Source organism: Salvelinus sp. IW2-2015, linkage group LG23 (genome assembly GCF_002910315.2).
Source record: "Salvelinus sp. IW2-2015 linkage group LG23, ASM291031v2, whole genome shotgun sequence".
NCBI classification, from domain to species: domain Eukaryota; kingdom Metazoa; phylum Chordata; class Actinopteri; order Salmoniformes; family Salmonidae; genus Salvelinus; species Salvelinus sp. IW2-2015.
This window is the reverse complement of record NC_036863.1, coordinates 3,909,751-3,931,472: the sequence shown is the minus strand read 5'-3', so window position 1 is coordinate 3,931,472 and position 21,722 is coordinate 3,909,751. Positions and strand designations below refer to the sequence as shown.

Here is a 21,722-nt window from a genome sequence, read left to right as displayed (position 1 = left end):
TCCCAGCTAACTGTAATGCAGTGGGTAGTCATGGCAGCAGCAGCCATTGCAAAGAGCAGAGCAAACAACCATCCATAAACTAAACTAAACAGTGCCAGCTGAATCCCCAGAAGCATCCGCTCTCTAATCCCATTTTCATACTGTAGGCTTTTGAGGAGGACTTGGCTGGCGGTAGGTGCTAGGCTAGCCCTGGTTGGCAGGCTTCCTCCAGCCCTGCTGAGAAAACATGGTCAGGCTAGGGATACAGTGGGAGATGGGAGTGGGGGAAGGGAACGGGGACTCTTTGGTTGGAGGGTGACGTCACTAGCCAATAGCCATCCAAACATGACTAGAGTGTCCTCTTAGTAAAAGCGAGTGAGTGATTTGGGTCATGTGACATGTTGACAGGTTATGGTGATTTGTGTGTCATAACCAACCGCTGCGGGGCTTGCTCCTTCAGCTCTGCCTCTAACATGCATCCCAAATAGCACCTTACTGTATAGCACACTATAAAGAGAGGAATAGGTTGCCATTTGAGTCAGACAAAGGCACAGTAGGTTAGAAAGGTTCACACAAGACGGTCTACATCTTACCGAGCGTGGTGGTAATGGCAGATAAGTACACATGCTACTTGTAGCATCCCTTCACAGGCCTTTACCTTGAGCCTAATATGCTGCGAGAATCCCAGTGGCATCTTTATACACAATAACATGCTATGCTGAACCTTTCTTATGTTTGTTGGTATGATTGACATCCCAACAAACATTGTATTGTCACAAATATACAAAATGAGTGCATTTCCGTTCTAGTGTTCTATCCATCACAGGTCAATAAAGAGGTTCACTAATGTTCATTTAAACTGCACAGTTAGTTATTCTGAAAAATGGGCATCTCTCTTTTGGCTAAAAGAAAAATACACCATCACATTCAATTAAACAATTACCAGCAAAAGCAAAATGTGAATTTTTTATTTCGGATTATAACAAGTTAAAAAATAATCAAGGGCAAACAAATCATTAGAATCAGTGCAGTTACAGTATGACATTATTGGGTTTTGTGCATAAATACATCTCTTAAAGGCCCAATGTAGCCGTTTTTATCTCAAAATCAAATCATTTCTTGGTAACAATTAAGTACCTTAGTGTGATTTTTGACCATTTTGATTGAAAACAAAGAAACAAAAATTGCTTCTTAGCAAGAGCAATTTCTCAAGCAAGAATTTAGCTAGGACTGTTTGGGAGTGGTCTGAGCGGGGAAAACTGAAAACTAGTTATTGTCAGAGCGGTTTGGAACTCTTTCTTATTCATCTGTTAACCAATTTACCGCCTGGTGTTGTCATCAGGCAGGCCAAAACTCCATCCCAACAAAACAGGCAGAGATTTCAGGCAGTCTTTTAAAACAGCCGTTACACTAACACGGCATTATCATTTTCACAACTTCAAAGTATTATTCCAAAATCACATTGACTGCACTGGGCCTTTAACTCTATTAGCGAAGTGATGATAGAGCCACATTCCAAGCAGGAATTAAAAACAGAATTTAAGACCCAAATACATTATGAATCATCAAATCACAAACACATGCATTGAGAAGGGTACTGTGCATGTTCAATCTTGCATATCAGGTCAGATTTCCAGTACAGTGATTGAGGGACATGGATAAAGCAGAAGTGTTATTAAAAAGGTGGGTTTATTTACCATCTGTGTTTTGTCGTGCTCTCCATCCTTCACCATAGCGACAACAACCGTAGAATGGAGGAAGAAAGAGCAAAATAACAGATATGACGTCTTCTCGCTGAAAGTACAGCTCAATTCAAGTCTCAAAAAAGTTAAATATGATTTTACTTGGTCATTTACACCAGTAAAGTTGAAATAACGTTTACAATATGTAACAATTATCCTTTAAACTGAACTCAAATATTGTATTTCACTCAGAGTGATATCTGTTATTATTGTAGTTAAACGCAGGGTTTGAATTTGACAAACAGATCCAGTAGCTATATCTCCATTCTTTCAATACAAACACTCATGTATGCACTTTCATGAGAACGAAATAGTTGTGTTACAAACTACGTAAATACACCTCAACATAAATACATAGACTGCCCTGAAGTATGATAACGTTCATGGCTGCTCGATTGTATTCATAGGAGTAACAGTAGCATGGCAGCCCACTTGTCAAGCATTCAGAGCAACTAAATGGACTTCAAAGGCAGTCCCAGTGAACGGTACATTGACTGTGGTAGTGAGCTTGTAATAAAACAAATCTAGGCTACGTTAAGAGAAAATGGTTAAAATAACAAACCCGAAAAAGGCTACAAATCCCAAACACACACATACAGTGCATTTGGAAAGTATTCAGACCCCTTTACTTGTCCCACATTGTTATGTTACAGCCTTATTCTAAAATGGATGAAATATTTTTTTTTCTTCTCATCAATCTACACACAATACACCATAATGACAAAGCGAAAACAGGTTAAGACAGTTTTCCACATTTATTAAAACACACTGTCATCAGCTAGCTCTTTGTGCCAGCCGCCACTCTTCACTAATAGCATATCAGCCACCCTTCACTAATAGCATATCAGCCACCCTTCACTAATAGCATATCAGCCACGCTTCACTAATAGCATATCAGCCACGCTTCACTAATAGCATATCAGCCACGCTTCACTAATAGCATATCAGCCAAGCTTCACTAAATAGGCATATCAGCCACGCTTCACTAATAGCATATCAGCCACGCTTCACTAATAGCATATCAGCCATCTTCACTAATAGCATATCAGCCACTCTTCACTAATAGCATATCAGCCTACACCTTCAACTAATAGCATATCAGCCACTCTTCACTAATAGCATATCAGCCAACGCTTCAACTAATAGGCATATCAGCCACGCTTCACTAATAGCATATCAGCCACGCTTCACTAATAGCATATCAGCCACTCTTCACTAATAGCATATCATATCAGCCACTCTTCACTAATAGCATATCAGCCACTCTTCACTAATAGCATATCAGCCACTCTTCACTAATAGCATATCAGCCACTCTTCACTAATAGCCCTTCGCCTCAAATGAGTAAACTAATGTAATGATTACTATTTAATCTAAAACTAGTTTCCAAGCTCTTTAAAGATACAAATTAACCCTTTGAAGCACAATGTAGGCCTACACAATGGAACAGCATCTTTTAGCGGCATCTCCCCCATATGAAACAGGAGAGGAGATCTCATGTAATTCTAATGACCAACAGTCGTTTGGACAGGCTGTTCAGAGGTATAGGATGCAAACAATGGGTTGGACATAAAAATAGCAGCATAGACACCACAGCCTGATAGAAAACCATGAGTCACTAGCCTACTCTGGCCTGGGGTAATAGAAGCCTAAGGAAACCTTTTCTGATTATATTTGTGTGAACCTAAAATGTTCCTAATCTTAGCTAGAAATTGTAAGAAAATTAGTTAAATAAAATAGTCTGCTCAAATGAAACATTAAAATGAGCCCACTTTTTAACACAGAGCCAATCGGTACCCTTTTGTTAGAATATCTTTACCTAGCCTATAGGTAAAGACAACACTTAGTGAGTCCACATGTCATGTGTCAAAAAGGACATGCAAGTGTACTACTGCAAAGTCGATGTACATTTTACCACAATAGATTGACCGGTAGTACATATGTTCAACTATAGTCTATTATTGAGAGGGAGAACTGGGCATGAATGGAGTTGTGAGTGTGGATGTTTACTCCGTCACCAACCTTCAACGGCCCTCTTGAAGAAGACCTTGCAGCTTCCGCAGGTGAGGACTCCATAGTGGCAACCAGACGCCTCATCTGAACACACCAGGCAGATCTTATGGGTTGGACCGCTGGGCTTGGCAGGGGCTGACGGCGTGGAGCCGCTGGCCTCGGGTCTCGCCGTTGGACTGCACAAACACAACACAAAAGGTTCATATCAGATCCATTCAAATTAAAAGTATTTTTAAAGAATCAGTTGTTTTAGTTTTACACAGGTGAATATCACTCAGATCCAGACAACTATAGATGGGTGGGTTGTTAAGCAACAAAACCAATGCACGTGCAACTTTGGGCAAAACAGAAGGGGTTGGCTGACATTCAAAGGATTATTGACAACATGTAAAGTTAAATATTTGGTGACAAAATATAGTTTATTGAAATCAAATGCATTTGCACAATATGCACCGGTTGTCTCTCAAATACAGTGCCTTCAGAATGTATGCACACTGACTTTATCCACATTTTATTGTGTTACAGCCTTAATTTAAAATGGTATTAAATCACTGGCCTACACACAATACCCCATAATGTCAAACTGACATTTTTACAAATCAATACAAATTAAAAGCTAAAATGTTTTGAGTCAGTAAGTATTCAACCCCTATGTTATGGCAAGCCTAAATCAATTCAGGAGTAAAACAAGTCACATAATAAGTTGCATGGACTGACTCTAATTACACTTTGGATGGTGTATCAATACACCTAGTCACTACAAAGATACAGGTGTCCTTCCTAACTCAGTTTCCGAATAGGAAGGAAACCGCTCAGGGATTTCACCATGAGGCCAATGAGGCCAATTTAAAAGAATTAAGTGTTTAATGGCTGTGATAGGAGAAAACGGAGGATGGATCAACATTGTAGTTACTCCACAATACTAACATAAATCACAGCGAGAAATGGAAGCCTGTACATAATACAAATATTCCAAAACATGCATCCTGTTTGCTATAAAGTAAAGTAAAACTACATAAGATTTTGCCAAAAAATTACTTTATGTCCTGAATACACTTTTAAGTCCAAATACATTACGTTGGGGCAAATCCAACACATCACTGAGTACCAATCTTCATATTTTCAAGCATGGTGGTGGCCGCATCATGTTATGGGTATGCTTGTCATCGGCAAATAGGGATTTTGGGGGGGGATAAGAAGAAACGGAACAGAGCTAAGTACAGGCAAAATCCTAGAGTAAAACCTGTTTCAGTCAGCTTTCCAACAGACACTGGGAGACACATTCACCTTTCAACAGATCAATAACCTAAAACACAAGGCCAAATATACACTGGAGTTGCTTACCAAGACAACATTGAATGTTCCTGAGTGGCCCAGTTACAGTTGACTTAATTAGCTTGAAAATCTATGGCAAGACTTGAAAATGGCTGTCTAGCAATGATTTAACAACCTGATTAACAAACTTAACAGAGCTTGAATAATTTTATAAAGAAAAATGTGCAAATATTGTACAATCCAGGTGTACAAAGCTCTTAGAGACTTACCCAGAAAGACAGCTGTAATCGCTGCCAAAGGTGATTCTACTATGTATTGACTCCGGGTGTTGAATACTTATGTAATCAAGAGATACGCGTTTTATTTTTCATGATTGTTTTTACAAATGTTATAATTTTTCTTTTACTTATACATTTATTTTGTGTAGATCGTTGACCAAAAAACGACAATGAAATCAATTTTAATCCCACTTTGTAACAAAATGTGGAAAAAGTTAAGGTGTGAATACTTTGACTGCACTGTACATGTTTACAGTCGTTGGTTAGCAAGCTAGCTAATTTGAGCTATATTAGCATAGACGTGACATAAGTCAAAACACCTCAAAATAAGACATGGTATCAAGAACAAGAAAGAACTAGCTGAAACTAGCCACCTACGATTGCCCACATGGCAGCTTCTCGTCACTGTTGCTAGCTATCTGACCGTTCAGAATCATAAAAGACTGCCTTTTACCCCTGAGATACACGTGCATCATTTTCATGACGTTGTCAGGCAACCCGTGTATAGGCAATTTATGAGGGATTATTGGTGTTCAGCAAGAACATTTGACAATAGCAATCAAAACAGCTTAATATTATCTGTGTTTTGTCTGACTTTCATCCAAAGAGTCATCCAAAGAGTCATCTGAGTTATTGCAAAGCAAACAATTCTTAATGCAAGGTTGTTAATCATAACACAGGTAGTTGCCTAGAAAATATATGGCATTTATGGTTACGCCAGGAGAGTAACGACTGAGGTTTTAATCTCACACTCAAGCATCAACTGAAGGATACTGTAATATACTGCCATGTCTGAGCCAGGATAATTACCCGCCTTGGTTGCAATTCTACGATTGTAATTATCTCCGACTCCCTTTCACATTAAATTAACGACGCTATGAAACTACAGAAACTTAACACTACTTTGTCAAAGCAATGCTGACAGACGTACACTAGGAGTAACCTTTTAACGCCTCGTCAGACAAAAAGCATTTACTAATTTCTAATACAATCCATAGGAAGATTTTAACAGCACTAGGTAAAGCTTTCCACCCTAGTTTGCTTTGCCAACACAATAGACAGGGCTTATATTATAGACTACAAAAGGGAAGCACAGATGCGAGCTGCCCAATGACACGAGCCTATCAGACGAGCTAAATTACTTCTATGCTCGCCATGAGAGCATCAGCTGTTCGGGACGACTGTGTGATCACGCTCTCCATAGCCGATGTGAGTAAGACCTTTAAACAGGTCAACATTCACAAGGCCGCAGGGCCAGACGGACTACCAGGACGTGTACTCCGAGCATGCGCTGACATTTTCAACCTGCTCCTGACCGAGTCTGTAATACCAACATGTTTCAAGCAGACCACCATAGTCCCGGAGCCCAAGAACACCAAGGTAACATGCATAAATGACTACCAACCCATAGCATTTACGTCTGTAGCCATGAAGTGCTTTGAAAGGCTGGTCATGGCTCCAAGAAGCTCTAGATCCACTCCAATTCGCATACCGCCTCAACAGATCCACAAATGATGCAATCTCTATTCCACTCCACAATGCCCTTTCCCACCTGAACAAAAGGAATACCTATGTGAGAATGCTGTTCATTGACTACAGCTCAGCATTCAACACCAAAGCTCATCACTAAGCTAAGGACCCTGAGACTAAATACCTCCCACTGCAACTGGATCCTGGACTTCTTGACAGGCCACCCCATGTGGTAAGCGTAGGCATTAGGGGTGCTTGCTTTGTCACCTACTGTACTCCCTGTTCACCCACAACTGCGTGGCAGGCCAAGCACGACTCCAACACCATCATTAAGTTTGCTGACGACACAACAGTGGTAGGCCAGATCACAAACAGCGATGAGGCAGCCAATAGGGAGGAGGTCAGAGACCAGGACAACATCCTCTCCCTCAATGTGAGCAAGACAAAGGAGCTGATCGTGGACTATAAGAAAAGGAGGGCAGAACAGGCCCCCATTAACATTGACGGGCTGAAGTGGAGCAGGTCGAGAGTTAAGTTCCTTGGTGTCCACATTACCAACGAACTATCATGGTCCAAACACACCAAGACTGTTGTGAAGAGGGCACGACAACACCTTTGCCCCTCGGGAGACAGAAAAGATTTGGCATGGGTCCCCAGATCCTTAAAATTACACAGCTGCACCATTGACAGCATCCTGACCGGTTGCATCACCGACTGGATTTATATACTAGGCAGTGTAGACTGTTCTCTCTGCTACCGCAAGGCAAACGGTAAGGGAGCGCCAAGTCTAGGACCAAAAGGGTCCTTAATAGCTTCTACCCCCAAGCCTGCTGAACAATTAATCAAATGACCACCCGGACTATTTACATTGACCCCCCTTGTTTTTACACTGCTGCTACTTGCTGTTTATTATCTATGCATAATCACATGACAAATTACATCAACTAACCTGTACCCACGCACATTGACTCAATTTACATTATCAAGCATTGTCACATCACCTCCCCATACAACCCCTGTATATAGCATCGTTATCGGTTTGTAATTTTCTTGTTACTTTTTGATTTTTTGATTTTTTGACTTTAGTTTATTTGGTAAATATTTTCTTAACTCTATTTCTTGAACTGCATTGTTGGTTAAGGGCTAGGAAGTAAGCATTTCACGGTAAGGTCTACACCTGCTGTATTCAGCGCATGTGACAAATAACATTTGACTTGATTATGTAACTTATTTAAGAGATCATGAGAAGTGGGCCTAACGTCTATAGACTAGGGCATGGCATTTACATTCAATACGAGTCACGCAGCTGAGGGAGGCCCAAAGAGTATGACCTAAATTCAAAGGCCAGTCTAATGGTCATTGGAAAGACGACACTTGTTTATATAAGTGGTGGTGGTGATGGGGGGGGGGGGTTTGTGGGGGGGGGGGGGGGTTGGACTTTGGCAGGCAGCCAAGCCATTCACAGCTAGGCTGGATTTAGGCTGACTACAAGGCTGCTTGACAGCTCATTCCATGAAAATATTCCCCGTTTACACTACTATCCCCGGACACCATTGCCTGCGACTAGCAAACTAATAAATGCCTAAAAGTATGAGTAAACAAAAACTTCAATTAGTAGCCCAGGAGCTTATTTGCTTAAATCACTTAAAATATGCTTATTACAGACAGGCTTCTATTTGAGCCAGGTATCTATTTCTTAATGCACACAGCTTTGCTCATTTGCATAGTAAATTGTTTATTCCAGCATTTTAATACATTTCTTCATTTCCTGCACTAATGCGTTATCATTTAAACACCATCACGTTTTCTGTCTTACTATGCCTCTATATAAAAAAATATATGATATATAATATAATATATTTTCCTTTACAGAATAATTATTCTTCTGACTGGCATTTGGCAGTTCTTACCTTTGCCACTAGAGTGCGATCAGGCGATTGATGGGGGTCTGTACTCCCGAAGTTGTTGACTGTATTTCTGCTTGCCATTTAACTAGCAGTTCTCAGCTGTTAGCAACCAATGGCTAGCAGTTTCTTACTGTCGGTAAAAACAGATGATTGCCATAATTTTTTTGTCATTACTTGTCTATTTTAATGTAACCAAGCATTAAACCCTCGTAAACTTTCATGGTAACCCGTAAGCAATTAATTTAGACCAAGTGTTTATTTGAAACAAGCAGTTACTTACTTGGCTGAAATGTGTGCCGCTGCCCGGCTTAAAAGGGCTATTGAGACACACGTTTAATTGAAGTTTTTTATAGTATGGTGTAAACTAAAAACATATAGTATGTGTGTAAACTTATTCTAAAATGTATGACATTTTTCCCTCAATCTACACACAAAACCCATAATGACAAGCAAAAACTGTTTTTGAGAATTGTGCATATACAGTGGGAGAACAAGTATTAATGATACCTGAGCCGATTTTGCAGGTTTTCCTACTTACAAAGCATATAGAGGTCTGTAATTTTTTATCATAGGTACACTTCAACTGTGAGAGACGGAATCTAAAAACAAAAATCCAGAAAATCACATTGTATGATTTTTAAGTAATTTAATTAGCATTTTATTGCATGACATAAGTATTTGATACATCAGAAAAGCAGAACTTAATATTTGGTACAGAAACCTTTGTTTTGCAATTACAGAGATCATACTTTCCTGAGTTCTTGACCAGGTTTGCACACACTGCAGCAGGGTTTTGGCCCACTCCTCCATACAGACCTTCTCCAGATCCTTCAGGTTTCCGGTGCTGTCGCTGGCAATACGGATCTTCGGCTCCCTCCAAAGATTTTCTTATTGGTTTTCAGGTCTGGAGACTGGCTAGGCCACTCCAGGACCTTGAGATGCTCTTACGGAGCCACTCCTTAGTTGCCCTGGCTGGTGTGTTTCGGGTCGTTGTCATGCTGGAAGACCCAGCCACGACCCATCTTCAATGCTCTTTACTGAGGGAAGGAGGTTGTTGGTCAAGATTCGCGATACATGGCCCCATCCATCCTCCCTTCAATACGGTGCAGTCGTCCTGTCCCCTTTGCGAAAAGCATCCCCAAAGAATGATGTTCACCTCCTGCTTCACGGTTGGGATGGTGTTCTGGGGGTTGTACTCATCCTTCTATTCTCCAAACACGGCGAGTGGAGTTTAGAAGCAAAAAGCTCTATTTTTGTCTCATCAGACCACATGACCTTTCCCATTCCTCCTCTGGTGCACATCCAGATGGTCATTGGCAAAACTTCAGACGGGCCTGGACATGCGCTGGCTGTAGCAGGGGACCTTGCGTGCGCTGCAGGATTTTAATCCATGACGGCGTAGTGTGTTACTAATGGTTTTCTTTGAGACTGTGGTCCCAGCTCTCTTCAGGTCATTGACCAGTCCTGCCGTGTAGTTCTGGGCTGATCCCTCACATTCCTCATGATCATTGATGCCCACGAGGTGAGACTTGCATGGAGCCCCAGACGAGGGTGATTGACCGTCATTCTTGAACTCTCCCATTTCTAATAATTGTGCCAACAGTTGTTGCCTTCTCACCAAGCTGCTTGGCTATTGTCCTGTAGCCCATCCCAGCCTTGTACAGGTCTACAATTTTCCCTGATGTCCTTACACAGCTCTCTGGTCTTGGCCATTGTGGAGGTTGGAGTCTTTTGATTGAGTGTGTGGAACAGGTGTCTTTTATACAGGTAACGAGTTCAAAACAGTGTACAGTTAATACAGGTAATGAGTGGAGAACAGGAGGGCTTCTTAAAGAAAAACTAACAGGTCTGTGAGAGCCGGAATTCTTACTGGTGTTGGCTGGTTGTAGGTGACAAATACTATGTTCATGCAATAAAATGCAAAATATAATTACTTAAAAATCATACAATGTGATTTTCTGGATTTTTGTTTTAGATTCCGTCTCTCACAGTTGAAGTGTACCTATGATAAAAATGACAGACCCTCTACATGGCTTTGTAAGTAGGAAAACCTGCAAAATCGGCAGTGTATCAAATACTTGTTCTCCCCACTGTATATGCACAATTCTCAAAAACAGTTTTTGCTTTGTCATTATGGGGTTTTGTGTGTAGATTGAGGGAAAAATGTCATACATTTTAGAATAAGTTTACACATACTATATGTTTTTTAGTTTACACATACTATAAAACTTCAATTAAACGGTGTCTCAAATAGCCCTTTTTAAAAGCCTTGGGGACCTTCAATGCTGCAGAAACGTTTTGGTACCCATTCACCAGATCTGTGCCTCGACACAATCCTGTCTCGGAGCTCTACGGACAAATCCTTCGACCTCATGGCTTGGTTTTTGACTGACATGCACTGTCAACTGTGGGACCTTATATAGACAGGTGTGCCCCTTTCCAAATCATGTCCAATCAATTGAATTCACCAATCAAGTTGTAGAAACCGCTCAAGGATGATCAATGGAAACAGGATGCACCCGAGCTCAATTTCGAGTCTCATACCGAAGGGTCTGAATACTTATGTAAATAAGGCATCTGTTTTTTATTTTTAATAAATGTGCAAACAAATCTAAAAACCTGTTTTTCCTTTGTCATTATGGGGTATAGTGTGTGTAGATTGAAGAGCGGAAAAAAAGTATTTAATACATTTTAGAATAAGGCTGTGACATAACAAAATAGAAAAAGTCAAGAGGTCTGATTACTTTCCAAACTAAAACGACTTTAGCTATGGTCTTTCAAGTCATGGCGTTCTTTATTTTTACAAGACCACAGATATTAAAAACAGTAGATAGTGATAAAGCTGTCGTCATACACTTATGAAAAACTACAGATGCTGTGTGAAGCTGGAAGTGTCAATTTGAAGGGCGCCATAATACTGAATGGGGTTGAATGGCACCCCAAATGTTTTTTTTTGCTAAGGATAATGGTGAAAGTGGCCATAACTAGCAAAGGATCATGGTCGATGTAGTCGTTTTCATCCTGCCTGAGCAAGTCAACCTTAATGTCTATGGCATGTGAGCGCAAGCCTCCTCGTAGCCTGCCGGCCAGTGATTGGTTCGTGTCAGCATGTGGTTCTTTGTGATGACAAATGTAGTAGTATCTCGATTTGTAGTGAACTTTAAAATAATTTACCGTGGGGATCGAACTTGATCATAATAAACACATTTTAGAGGCCAAAACATCCGTCTATTTTGTTTGGCATTTATTGCGATCGCAATTTACATAGGATTTCTAGGGCAGATCAGGGATTTTGGCGCTACACAATAGCCGACCAGCAGAGCTCATGACTTCACGCTCCATACCAGACACTGGGGGCCTGAATAGGGCACAGACAGGTGAGGAAACTTCAAACTTCAACCAACACCTCATGTGGATGCTTTATATTGACCATCAAGGTGTACTGTACCCTTTCCATGCATACTAAATGTTTGCACTTCTGGTGACTTGAACTACATTGCATACTCTATGAATATGACCATAACACATGATTTATGGCTTTTATGTGAGCTGGGGGGTGATTCTTATGACATTGCCAGCAGTAAGAATTGAGTTTGATTTCCAAAAAGACAAGGACTGTAGCTTTCAAATTATATGTACCCAAACAACCACAGGGTTGACGATTTCTTCATAAAATCAGCCATAAAATAACTAAGGCTTTACAATTAGGGTGAAAACTTGAATAAAATGTTGGGTATTGAGTGGGTTAAAATCTTCCTAGAAGTCAGAGGGTGCACGGAGGGACATATCAAAATAAAGAATTTTGGCACATTAGCAAGTCTTTATTCATATAAAAAATCTGATTGAATTCTCCATGTGGTCTATATTAAAAAGGACACTTCATTTAATATAGCAGGCTTTTAAAATTCTATATTGGTGCACAATTTCTACTTAAAATAACAAATTGACGCAAAAGGCACTCATTTCGTGGAATGACCCTAATACAGCAGCAAAAATTGCTTACACCTTAGCATTTTGAAAGGGGAAAAAAACGTGGACTTTGAAAAGTGACCACCGGGTGGTCTGATAGACTCCCGCCCATTTCAGCCTCGGCCCTTCCCCCCACTACTCCCGGCCTACTCACTCGCTCTCCTCCCTCTGCATCAGAGCTTTGTGGCACTCAGCCATGCAGTATCAAGCGTCAGTAGGAATGCCCCCACACTGAACCAGAGAGCAACGAACACAAACCCCCTCACACACACACACACACACTTAAAACTGCAATTCTGCTAAATGCAAGAACAGCCTAAACCACGATAAGGTGAAAAATGCAATGAAGTAGGTTTCAGTTCAATGACCTTGGTTAATCTATTTCCGCCTACACAACTCTCATTCTGTAGGCAGCACAAACTGGAGAGAGCGTAACACTAAAATCAAAGAGACAACATGAACAAGACAGACAGTGTGGGAGATGGTGTTACTAACAAACCATTCAACCTTGTTTAATTGCACAATTTTTATACATACACACACACACACACACACATATACACACATATGTGTATACATATACACATATATATACACACATATATATATATATATACACATATATCTTACTATATTTATATTTTTAATACACTGCTCAAAAAAATAAAGGGAACACTTAAACAACACAATGTAACTCCAAGTCATACACTTCTGTGAAATCAAACTGTCCACTTAGGAAGCAACACTGATTGACAATAAATTTCACATGCTGTTGTGCAAATGGAATAGACAAAGGTGGAAATTATAGGCAATTAGCAAGTCACCCAAAAAAGGAGTGATTCTGCAGGTGGTGACCACAGACCACTTCTCAGTTCCTATGCTCCCTGGCTGATGTTTTGGTCACTTTTGAATGCTGGGGTGCTCTCACTCTAGTGGTAGCATGAGACGGAGTCTACAACCCACACAAGTGGCTCAGGTAGTGCAGTTATCCAGGATGGCACATCAATGCGAGCTGTGGCAAAAAAGGTTTGCTGTGTCTGTCAGCGTAGTGTCCAGAGCATGGAGGCGCTACCAGGAGACAGGCCAGTACATCAGGAGACGTGGAGGAGGCCGTAGGAGGGCAACAACCCAGCAGCAGGACCGCTACCTCCGCCTTTATGCAAGGAGGTGCACTGCCAGCGCCCTGCAAAATGACCTCCAGCAGGACAAATGCATGTGTCTGCTCAACGGTCAGAAACAGACTCCATGAGGGTGGTATGAGGGCCCGACGTCCACAGGTGGGGGTTGTGCTTACAGCCAACACTGTGCATGACGTTTGGCTTTTGCCAGAGAACACCAAGATTGGCAATTTCGCCACTGGCTGTGCTCTTCACAGATGAAAGGCAGTTCACACGCACATGTGACAGACGTGACAGAGTTGGAGACGCCGTGGAGAACGTTCTGCTGCCTGCAACATCCTCCAGCATGACCGGTTTGGCGGTGGCTTCAGTCATGGTGTGGGGTGGCAATTTCTTTGGGGGGCCGCACGCCCTCCATGTGCTCGCCAGAGGTAGCCGGACTGCCATTAGGTACCGAGATGAGATCCTCAGACCCCTTGGCCTGGGTTCTTTCTAATGCAGACAATGCTAGACCTCATGTGGCTGGAGTGTGTCAGCAGTTCCTGCAAGAGGAAGGCATTGATGCTATGGACTGGCCCGCCTGTTCCCCAGACCTGAATCCAATTGAGCACATCTGGGACAACATGTCTCGCTCCATCCACCACGCCACGTTGCACCACAGACTGTCCAGGAGTTGGCGGATGCTTTAGTCCAGGTCTGGGAGGAGATCCCTCAGGAGACCATCCCGACCTCATCAGGAGCATGCCCAGGCGTTGTAGGGAGGTCATACAGGCACGTGGAGGCAACACACAATACTGAGCCTCATTTTGACTTCTTTTAAGGACATTACATCAAAGTTGGATCAGCCTGTAGTGTGATTTTCCACTTTTAATTTTGAGTGTGACTCCAAATCCAGACCTCCATGGGTTGATAAATTTGATTTACATTGATAATTTTTGTGTGATTTTTGTAGTCAGCACATTCAACTATGTAAAGAAAAAAGTATTTAATAAGAATGTTTCATTCATTCAGATCTAGGATGTGTTTTTTAGTGTTCCTTTTATTTTTTTGAGGCAGTGTATATACACACACACACACACACACACACCACACACACACATATACATATATATACATATATACATACATATATATGTTATATACATACATATATATGTATTATATATCACACATATATACATACATATATATATATTATATATACATATATAATATACACGTGTGTGTGTGTGTGTATATATATAATATATATATATTAACACACACGTGTGTGTGTGTGGTATATATGTATGTGTGTATATATGTAGTGTGTATGTATATATGTATGTGTGTATATATGTATGTGTATATTATATATATACACACACCATATATCACACACCATATATATCACACAGATATATATATATACACAGTATATCATACACAGATATATATATACATATACATATATACATATATATATACATACATATATATATACATACATATATACACACATATATATACACACATATATATACACACACTATATAACCACAATTATATCACACACCACACAAACAGTGTATATTAATTATATATATATATATATACACATATACACACACAATTTACAACTAAAACCAGATATAAAAGTATGAAGAGATAATGGACCTATATATTTTTTTTAATCAACAAAATAAAAGCTGGCCAGTCAGAATCTAAAATGATGCATTCAAGAGTATTTTTGTCATGGCATGGGGTCCCTATTGAAATGTGTACAATTGCAGGAAATTAACGTGAAAGCTGCAAAATGTTATCTCCACCAAATGGCTAAATATGTAGAACTGCAGGAAATCAGCTTGAAAACCGCTCAATTTTGCCACTCAGTGCACATCCCTAATATTGGGTTGCCTTTTATAGCTGGTGGTATGCAGTAGAGATTCAGGCTGTTTCCCTCTACCGCCGGACTGAAGACTGTACTAGCTTCAGGAGGGCTGAGAGGCCTCTCAACAATCGGCTACAGGAAGAAGTCAGGACCCATGGGTCTCCAAAAATGTATAGTTTCCCAGAATCCCAAGTCCTGTAGCAGCAGCGTTACGTCAAGTCAGTGAGGCCACACACAAACAGAGCTACGGAGGGAGGAAGGCTCAGGGCAGATTTTAAAACGAAACATAGCTGGGCTACAGCCAGACTTCTCCGGCTTCCTCCATTTTCTCACACCTTTTTTATTTGGATATTGCAAGCTGAAGCCTTTGTAGCAGAGGCACAACCTTACAGGAAATTGTTTGATATACACTCCCCGCGAAACTTTTCAATTGGTTTATATGCCACCATTTTGGATTTAAGATCAAATGTCTCATAGTACAAAGGTTTAATATGACTCAACAGAATGTCACCCTTTATTTGAGGATATTTTCATACAAGTCTGTTTTATCAATTTCAGAGACAATCCGGTTGTGTAAACTTGTGAAATGATCACATCAAGGAGCGCTACCTCCAGATGTCAAACAGAACACTTGCTTGACAGTTGCCCCATCCAAGCAGGGCAGTGTGAACAGAATTGTCTTGGAGGTAAACACTCATACAGTATACATGGCATTCGGAAAGTATTCAGACCCCTTCACTTTATCCAAATTACAGCCTTATTCTAAAATGGATTACATTTAAAAAAACGTCTCAAACTACACAAGGACAAAGCAAAAACACATTTTTAGAAATGTCTGCAAATGTACATGCAGTTGAAGTCGGAAGTTTACATACACTTAGGTTGGAGTCATTAAAACTTGTTAATTTCTTGCTAACAAACTATAGTTTTGGCAAGTCGGTTAGGACATCTACTTTGTGCATGACAAGTAATTTTTCCAACAATTGTTTAGAGACAGATTATTTCACTTATAATTCACTGTATCACAATTCCAGTGGGTTACATACACTAAGTTGACTGTGCCTTTAAACAGGTTGGAAAATTCCAGAAAATGATGCCATGGCTTTAGAAGTTTCTAATAGGCTAATTGACATCATTTGAGTCAATTGGAGGTGTACCTGTGGATGTATTTCAAGGCCTACCTTCAAACTCAGTGCTTCTTTGCTTGACATCATGGGAAAATCAAAAGAAACCAGCCAAGACCTCAAAAGAATGTGTAGACCTCCACAAGTCTGGTTCATCCTTGGGAGCAATTTCCAAATGCCTGAAGGTACCACGTAGATCTGTACAAACAATAGTACAGAAGTATAAACACCTTGGGACCACACAGCCGTCATACCGCTCAGGAAGGAGTTCTCTCTCCTAGAGATGAACGTACTTTGTTGCGAAAAGTGCAAATCAATCCCAGAACAACAGCAAAGGACCTTGTGAAGATGATGAAGGAAACAGGTACAAAGGTATATATACCCACAGTAAAACGAGTCCTATAACAACATAACCTGAAAGGCCGCTTCGGAAGGAAGAAACCACTGCTCCAAAACCACCACAAAAAAGCCAGACTACGGTTTGCAACTGCACATGGGGACAAAGATTGTACTTTTTGGAGAAATGTCCTATGGTCTGATGAAACAAAAATATAACTGTTGTTTGGCCATAATGACCATTGTTATGTTTGGAGGGAAAAGGGGGAGGCTTGCAAGCCGAAGAACAAAATCCAAACCGGGAAGCACGGGGGTGGCAGCATCAGGTTGTGGGGGTGCTTTGCTGCAGGAGGGACTGGTGCACTTCAAAATAGATGGCTTCATGGAGGAAAGAAAATTATGTGGATATATTGAAGCAACATCAAGACAAGAAGTTAAAGCTTGGTCGCAAATGGGTCTTCCAAACGGACAATGACCCCAAGCATACTTCCAAAGTTGTGGCAAAATGGCTTAAGGACAACAAAGTCAAGGTATTGGATTGGCCATCACAAAGCCCTGACCTCAATCCCATAGAAAATTTGTGGTCAGAACTGAAAAAGCGTGTGCAAGCAAGGAGGCCTATAAACCTGACTCAGTTACACCAGCTAGGTCAGGAGGAATGGGCCAAAATCCACCCAACTTATTGTAGGAAGCTTGTGGAAGGCTACCCGAAACGTTTGACCCAAGTTAAACAATGCTACCAAATACTACTTGTGTATGTAAACTTCTGACCCACTGGGAATGTGATAATGTGATAATATTAATGTGATGAATGTGATAATAAATCATTCTCTCAACTATTATTCTGACATTTCACATTCTTAAAATAAAGTGGTGATCCTAACTGACCTAAGACTGGGAATTTCTACTAGGTTTAAACGTCAGGAATTGTGAAAAACTAAGTTTAATTGTATTTGGCTAAGGTGTATGTAAACTTCCGACTTCAATTGTAAGAATTCAGACCCTTCGCTATGAGACTCGAAATTGAGCTCAGGTGCATCCTGTTTCCATTGATCCTTGAGATGTTTCTACAACTTGGAGTCCAACGGTGGTACATTCAATTGATTGGACATGATTTGGAAAGGCACACACTGTCTATATAAGGTCCCACAGTTGAAAGAGCAAAAACCAATCCATGAGATTGAAGGAATTGTCCGTAGAGCTCCTAGAGACAGGATTGTGTCGAGGAACAAATCTGGGGAAGGATATCGAAACCTTTCTGCAGCATTGAAGGTCCAAGAACACAGTGGCCTCCATTCTTAAATGGAAGAAGTTAGAAACTTCAAGACTCTCCCTTGATTTGGCCACCCGGCCAAACTGAGCAAACGGGGGAGGGGGGCCATGGTCAGGGTCGATGGTTCCTCTGACAGTGCTCTAGAGAACCTTCCAGAAGGACAAGCATTTTATTTATTTAACCTTTATTTAACTAGGCAAGTCAGTTAAGAACAAATTCTTCTTTACAATGACTGTCTACCAACACCAAACCCATACGACGCAGGGCCAATTGGGAGTCCCATAGGGCAGCGCACAATCACGGCCCGCTGTGATACAGCCTGGAATCGAACCAGGGTCTGTAGTGAGGCCTCTAGCACTGAGATGCAGTGCCTTAGACCCTGCACCACTCGGGAGCCCAAAACCATCTCTGCAACACTCCACCAATCAGGCCTTCATAGTAGAGTGGCCAGACGGAAGCCACTCCTCAGTAAAAGGCACGACAGCCCGCTTGGAGTTTGCCAAAAGGCACCTAAAGGACTTGCAGACAATGAGAAACAAGATTCTCTGGTCTAATGAAACCAAGATTGAACTCTTTGGCCTGAATGCCAAGCGCCATGTCCGGAGGAAACATGGCTCCATCCCTACTGTGAAGCATGGTGGTGGCAGCATCATGCTGTGGGGATGTTTTTCAGCAGCAGGGAATGGGAGACTAGTCAGGATGTAGTGAAAGATGAACGGAGCAAAGTACAGAGAGACCCTTGATGAAAACCTGCTTAGGAGCTGACTGGGACCCAGACTGTTTTCCTGAGGTCTAGAGTTTTTCATCAGCTATCTGAGCAGCTAACCGATCGCTGCAGCTGTACATAGTCCATCTGTAAATAGCCCACCCAATCTACCTACCTAATCCCCATATTGTTTTTATTTACTTTTCTGCTCTTTTGCACACCAGTATCTCTACTTGCACATCATCATCGGCTCATTTATCACTCGTGTTAATCTGCTAAATTGGAATTACTTCGCTACTATGGCCTATGTTTTGCCTACCTCACGCCATTTGCACACACTGTATATAGACGTTCTTTTTTTTCTATTGTGTTATTGACTGTACGCTTGTTTATTCCATGTGTAACTGAGGGTTGTTTTTGTTGCACTGCTTTGCCTTATCTTGGCCAGGTCGCAGTTGTAAATGACAACTTGTTCTCAACTAGCTTACCTGGTTAAATAAAGGTGAAATATTTTTTTTTATTTTTTATAAGTTATTATTATTATTTTTTAAGAGTTTTTCTTGATCTGGTAGAGTTTTTCTTGATCTGGTAGGCTAACCAAGTAAAACTTTGGGTATGACATAATAAATCACCTGTGAAAAAAAAAGGGAGAAAAAAAAGGTTTTATATGGGCTATGATGGGACCAGACTTTCTAATCAGGTAATTTAGTAAAAATAAAAATATATATTTTAACTCATGGGGGAAAAAAACTCCTGGGCTCAGATTCACAAAACCTTCTTAAAGAAGAAATGTCTTAACTGCCATTTGCCCTTAAATATAGACTTAAGAAGTTAAGAAAAAAAGCTGTTCGTCAAAAAGCTCATGAAAGCAATTGAACATGTTCAATTCACAAACTTCATCTGAAAGTTTACTATTGCTTATTTTAAACCCAAGAACGTTTTAAAACAGTAGTCTCAGAAAGAAATATGCTAACATAATTGCCATTACTAGCTAGATAGCTAAAACGGTTTCCTATCAGCAAAGATATTTGAGAAGTTCGTAAGAAAATCATTCAATCTTAAAAATATTGTTGAGCAATTGCACTTACGAACCCTTATGAACTTTTTATTTAAGAAGCTTCTAAAGTTTTTGCGTAAGAAGTGTTGTGAATATGTGCCCTGGTCCTAGGGAGGATAAAAACAAAAATCCTGTCAAACAAATCAAGAGGCGGATCAGGCTAAACAACAGTACTTTGTCCCTCTTTTCAACGCTTGTGTGTCAATATTTTTTATTAAACAAAATCAAAAATGCTGGGGCAAATGCCTGCTCGCCCACGTTTGCCGGGGGCCTTGCTGTGCTCATCTCTTCATCAAGGATTCAAGGAAATCGCCACACAATGCTACAAATGAAAAAACAACCTATAATGTATGATCTATATGTATTTTATTTTGGGGTGTTGGGAATGGCCAGCTCAACAGCTCAACTCCCTGGTGAATTATACCCATGTTTTTAGTCACAATTTGCTTTTACCACATGTAGCCTAATGATTTGCATGACATTGATAAAAATTAAGCATGGCTTGTTGTAATGATGTAAGGTAGACCTACTGTACTTTTATATTAGTATTAGAGGGGTAATCATTCATTTCTGATAAATCAAATCCAGCTTTATTTATACAGCACATTTCATACACGGAATGAAACAATGTGCCTCACAGGAAAAAAAACAATCAAAACAATGAAAATAGAAACAATATTTAATAATTACCACACATAGGATAAAAAAAACAAAAGAATAATCAAATTGAAACAACGAAAAAGCACCCTGAGGAAAAGAAAAGCTAAAAATATATTTTAAGATCTCTTTTAAAAATGTCCAGTTTCGGCCCCCCTCAGATTCTCTGGCAGGCTATTCCAGAGGCTGGGGGCATGGTAACTAAAGGCTGCCTCTTGGTCCTAGGCTTTGGGATAGTTAAAAGGCCAGTGAGAGGACCCGAGGGACCTACTGAGTACATAACTTAAAAGCACATCTGACATGTATTGGGGAGCACATGCACAATCGTGGATTGATTTAAAAACCAAAATAAAAACCTTAAAATTAATTCTAAAACTCACAGGCAGCCAGTGCAGAGACCTTAAAACTGATGTAATGTGTGCTCTCCATATGGTCTTGGTCAGTACCCGTGCTGCAGCATTCTGTATGTTTTGCAGCTGACCAATGGCTTTCTTGGGTAGAACAGACATGAGAGCAACACAGTAGTCAAGCCTGCTTGTAATAAAAGCATGGATGAGTCTCTCAGCCTGAGAGAAAAACAGCCCCACCTTGGCAATGTTCCTCAGTTGTTTTAAGCTATTTTGGTCACATTCCTAATGTGTGATTCGAAATAGAGTTCAGAATATAAAATAACACCTAGGTTTTTTACCTGGTATTTTATATTTTTTGCCTGTGAATTAAAATGTGTGGCCAGATTCTCTCGATGTGCTTTGGCTCCAACAATTAGTACATCAGTCTTGTCTTGATTTCGCTCAAGGAAGTTGTAAGCCATCCAAGTATTTAAAATCACTAATACTGTATAATAATTTAGCCGTTGAGCTAAAATCCTCTGGTGATAGGCTAGCGTTACTTGATAGACATATTGTTCGCTTAAGTTAGCAGTAACTGTGCTTTTGTCTTGAAGCTAAA

The 21,722-nt window shown here is 40.5% G+C and overlaps 1 protein-coding gene across 7 annotated transcripts in view; it reads right to left on the bottom strand.

Annotated features, from left to right (window-relative positions):
* LOC111950258 (glucocorticoid receptor) overlaps positions 1 to 21,722 on the bottom strand; it is a 107,712-nt gene that overhangs the window by 24,480 nt on the left and 61,510 nt on the right. For 6 of the 7 annotated variants that reach the window (XM_023967686.2, XM_023967687.2, XM_070434316.1 and 3 more), the window contains exons 3-4: positions 3,744 to 3,910; positions 1,677 to 1,703 (exon numbers count right to left, since the gene is read on the bottom strand). In XM_023967686.2, the coding sequence (XP_023823454.1) occupies positions 1,677 to 1,703; positions 3,744 to 3,910 (194 nt within the window). The remainder of the gene's footprint in view (positions 1 to 1,676; positions 1,704 to 3,743; positions 3,911 to 21,722) is intronic. The other variant, XM_023967692.2, reaches the window with a different exon arrangement.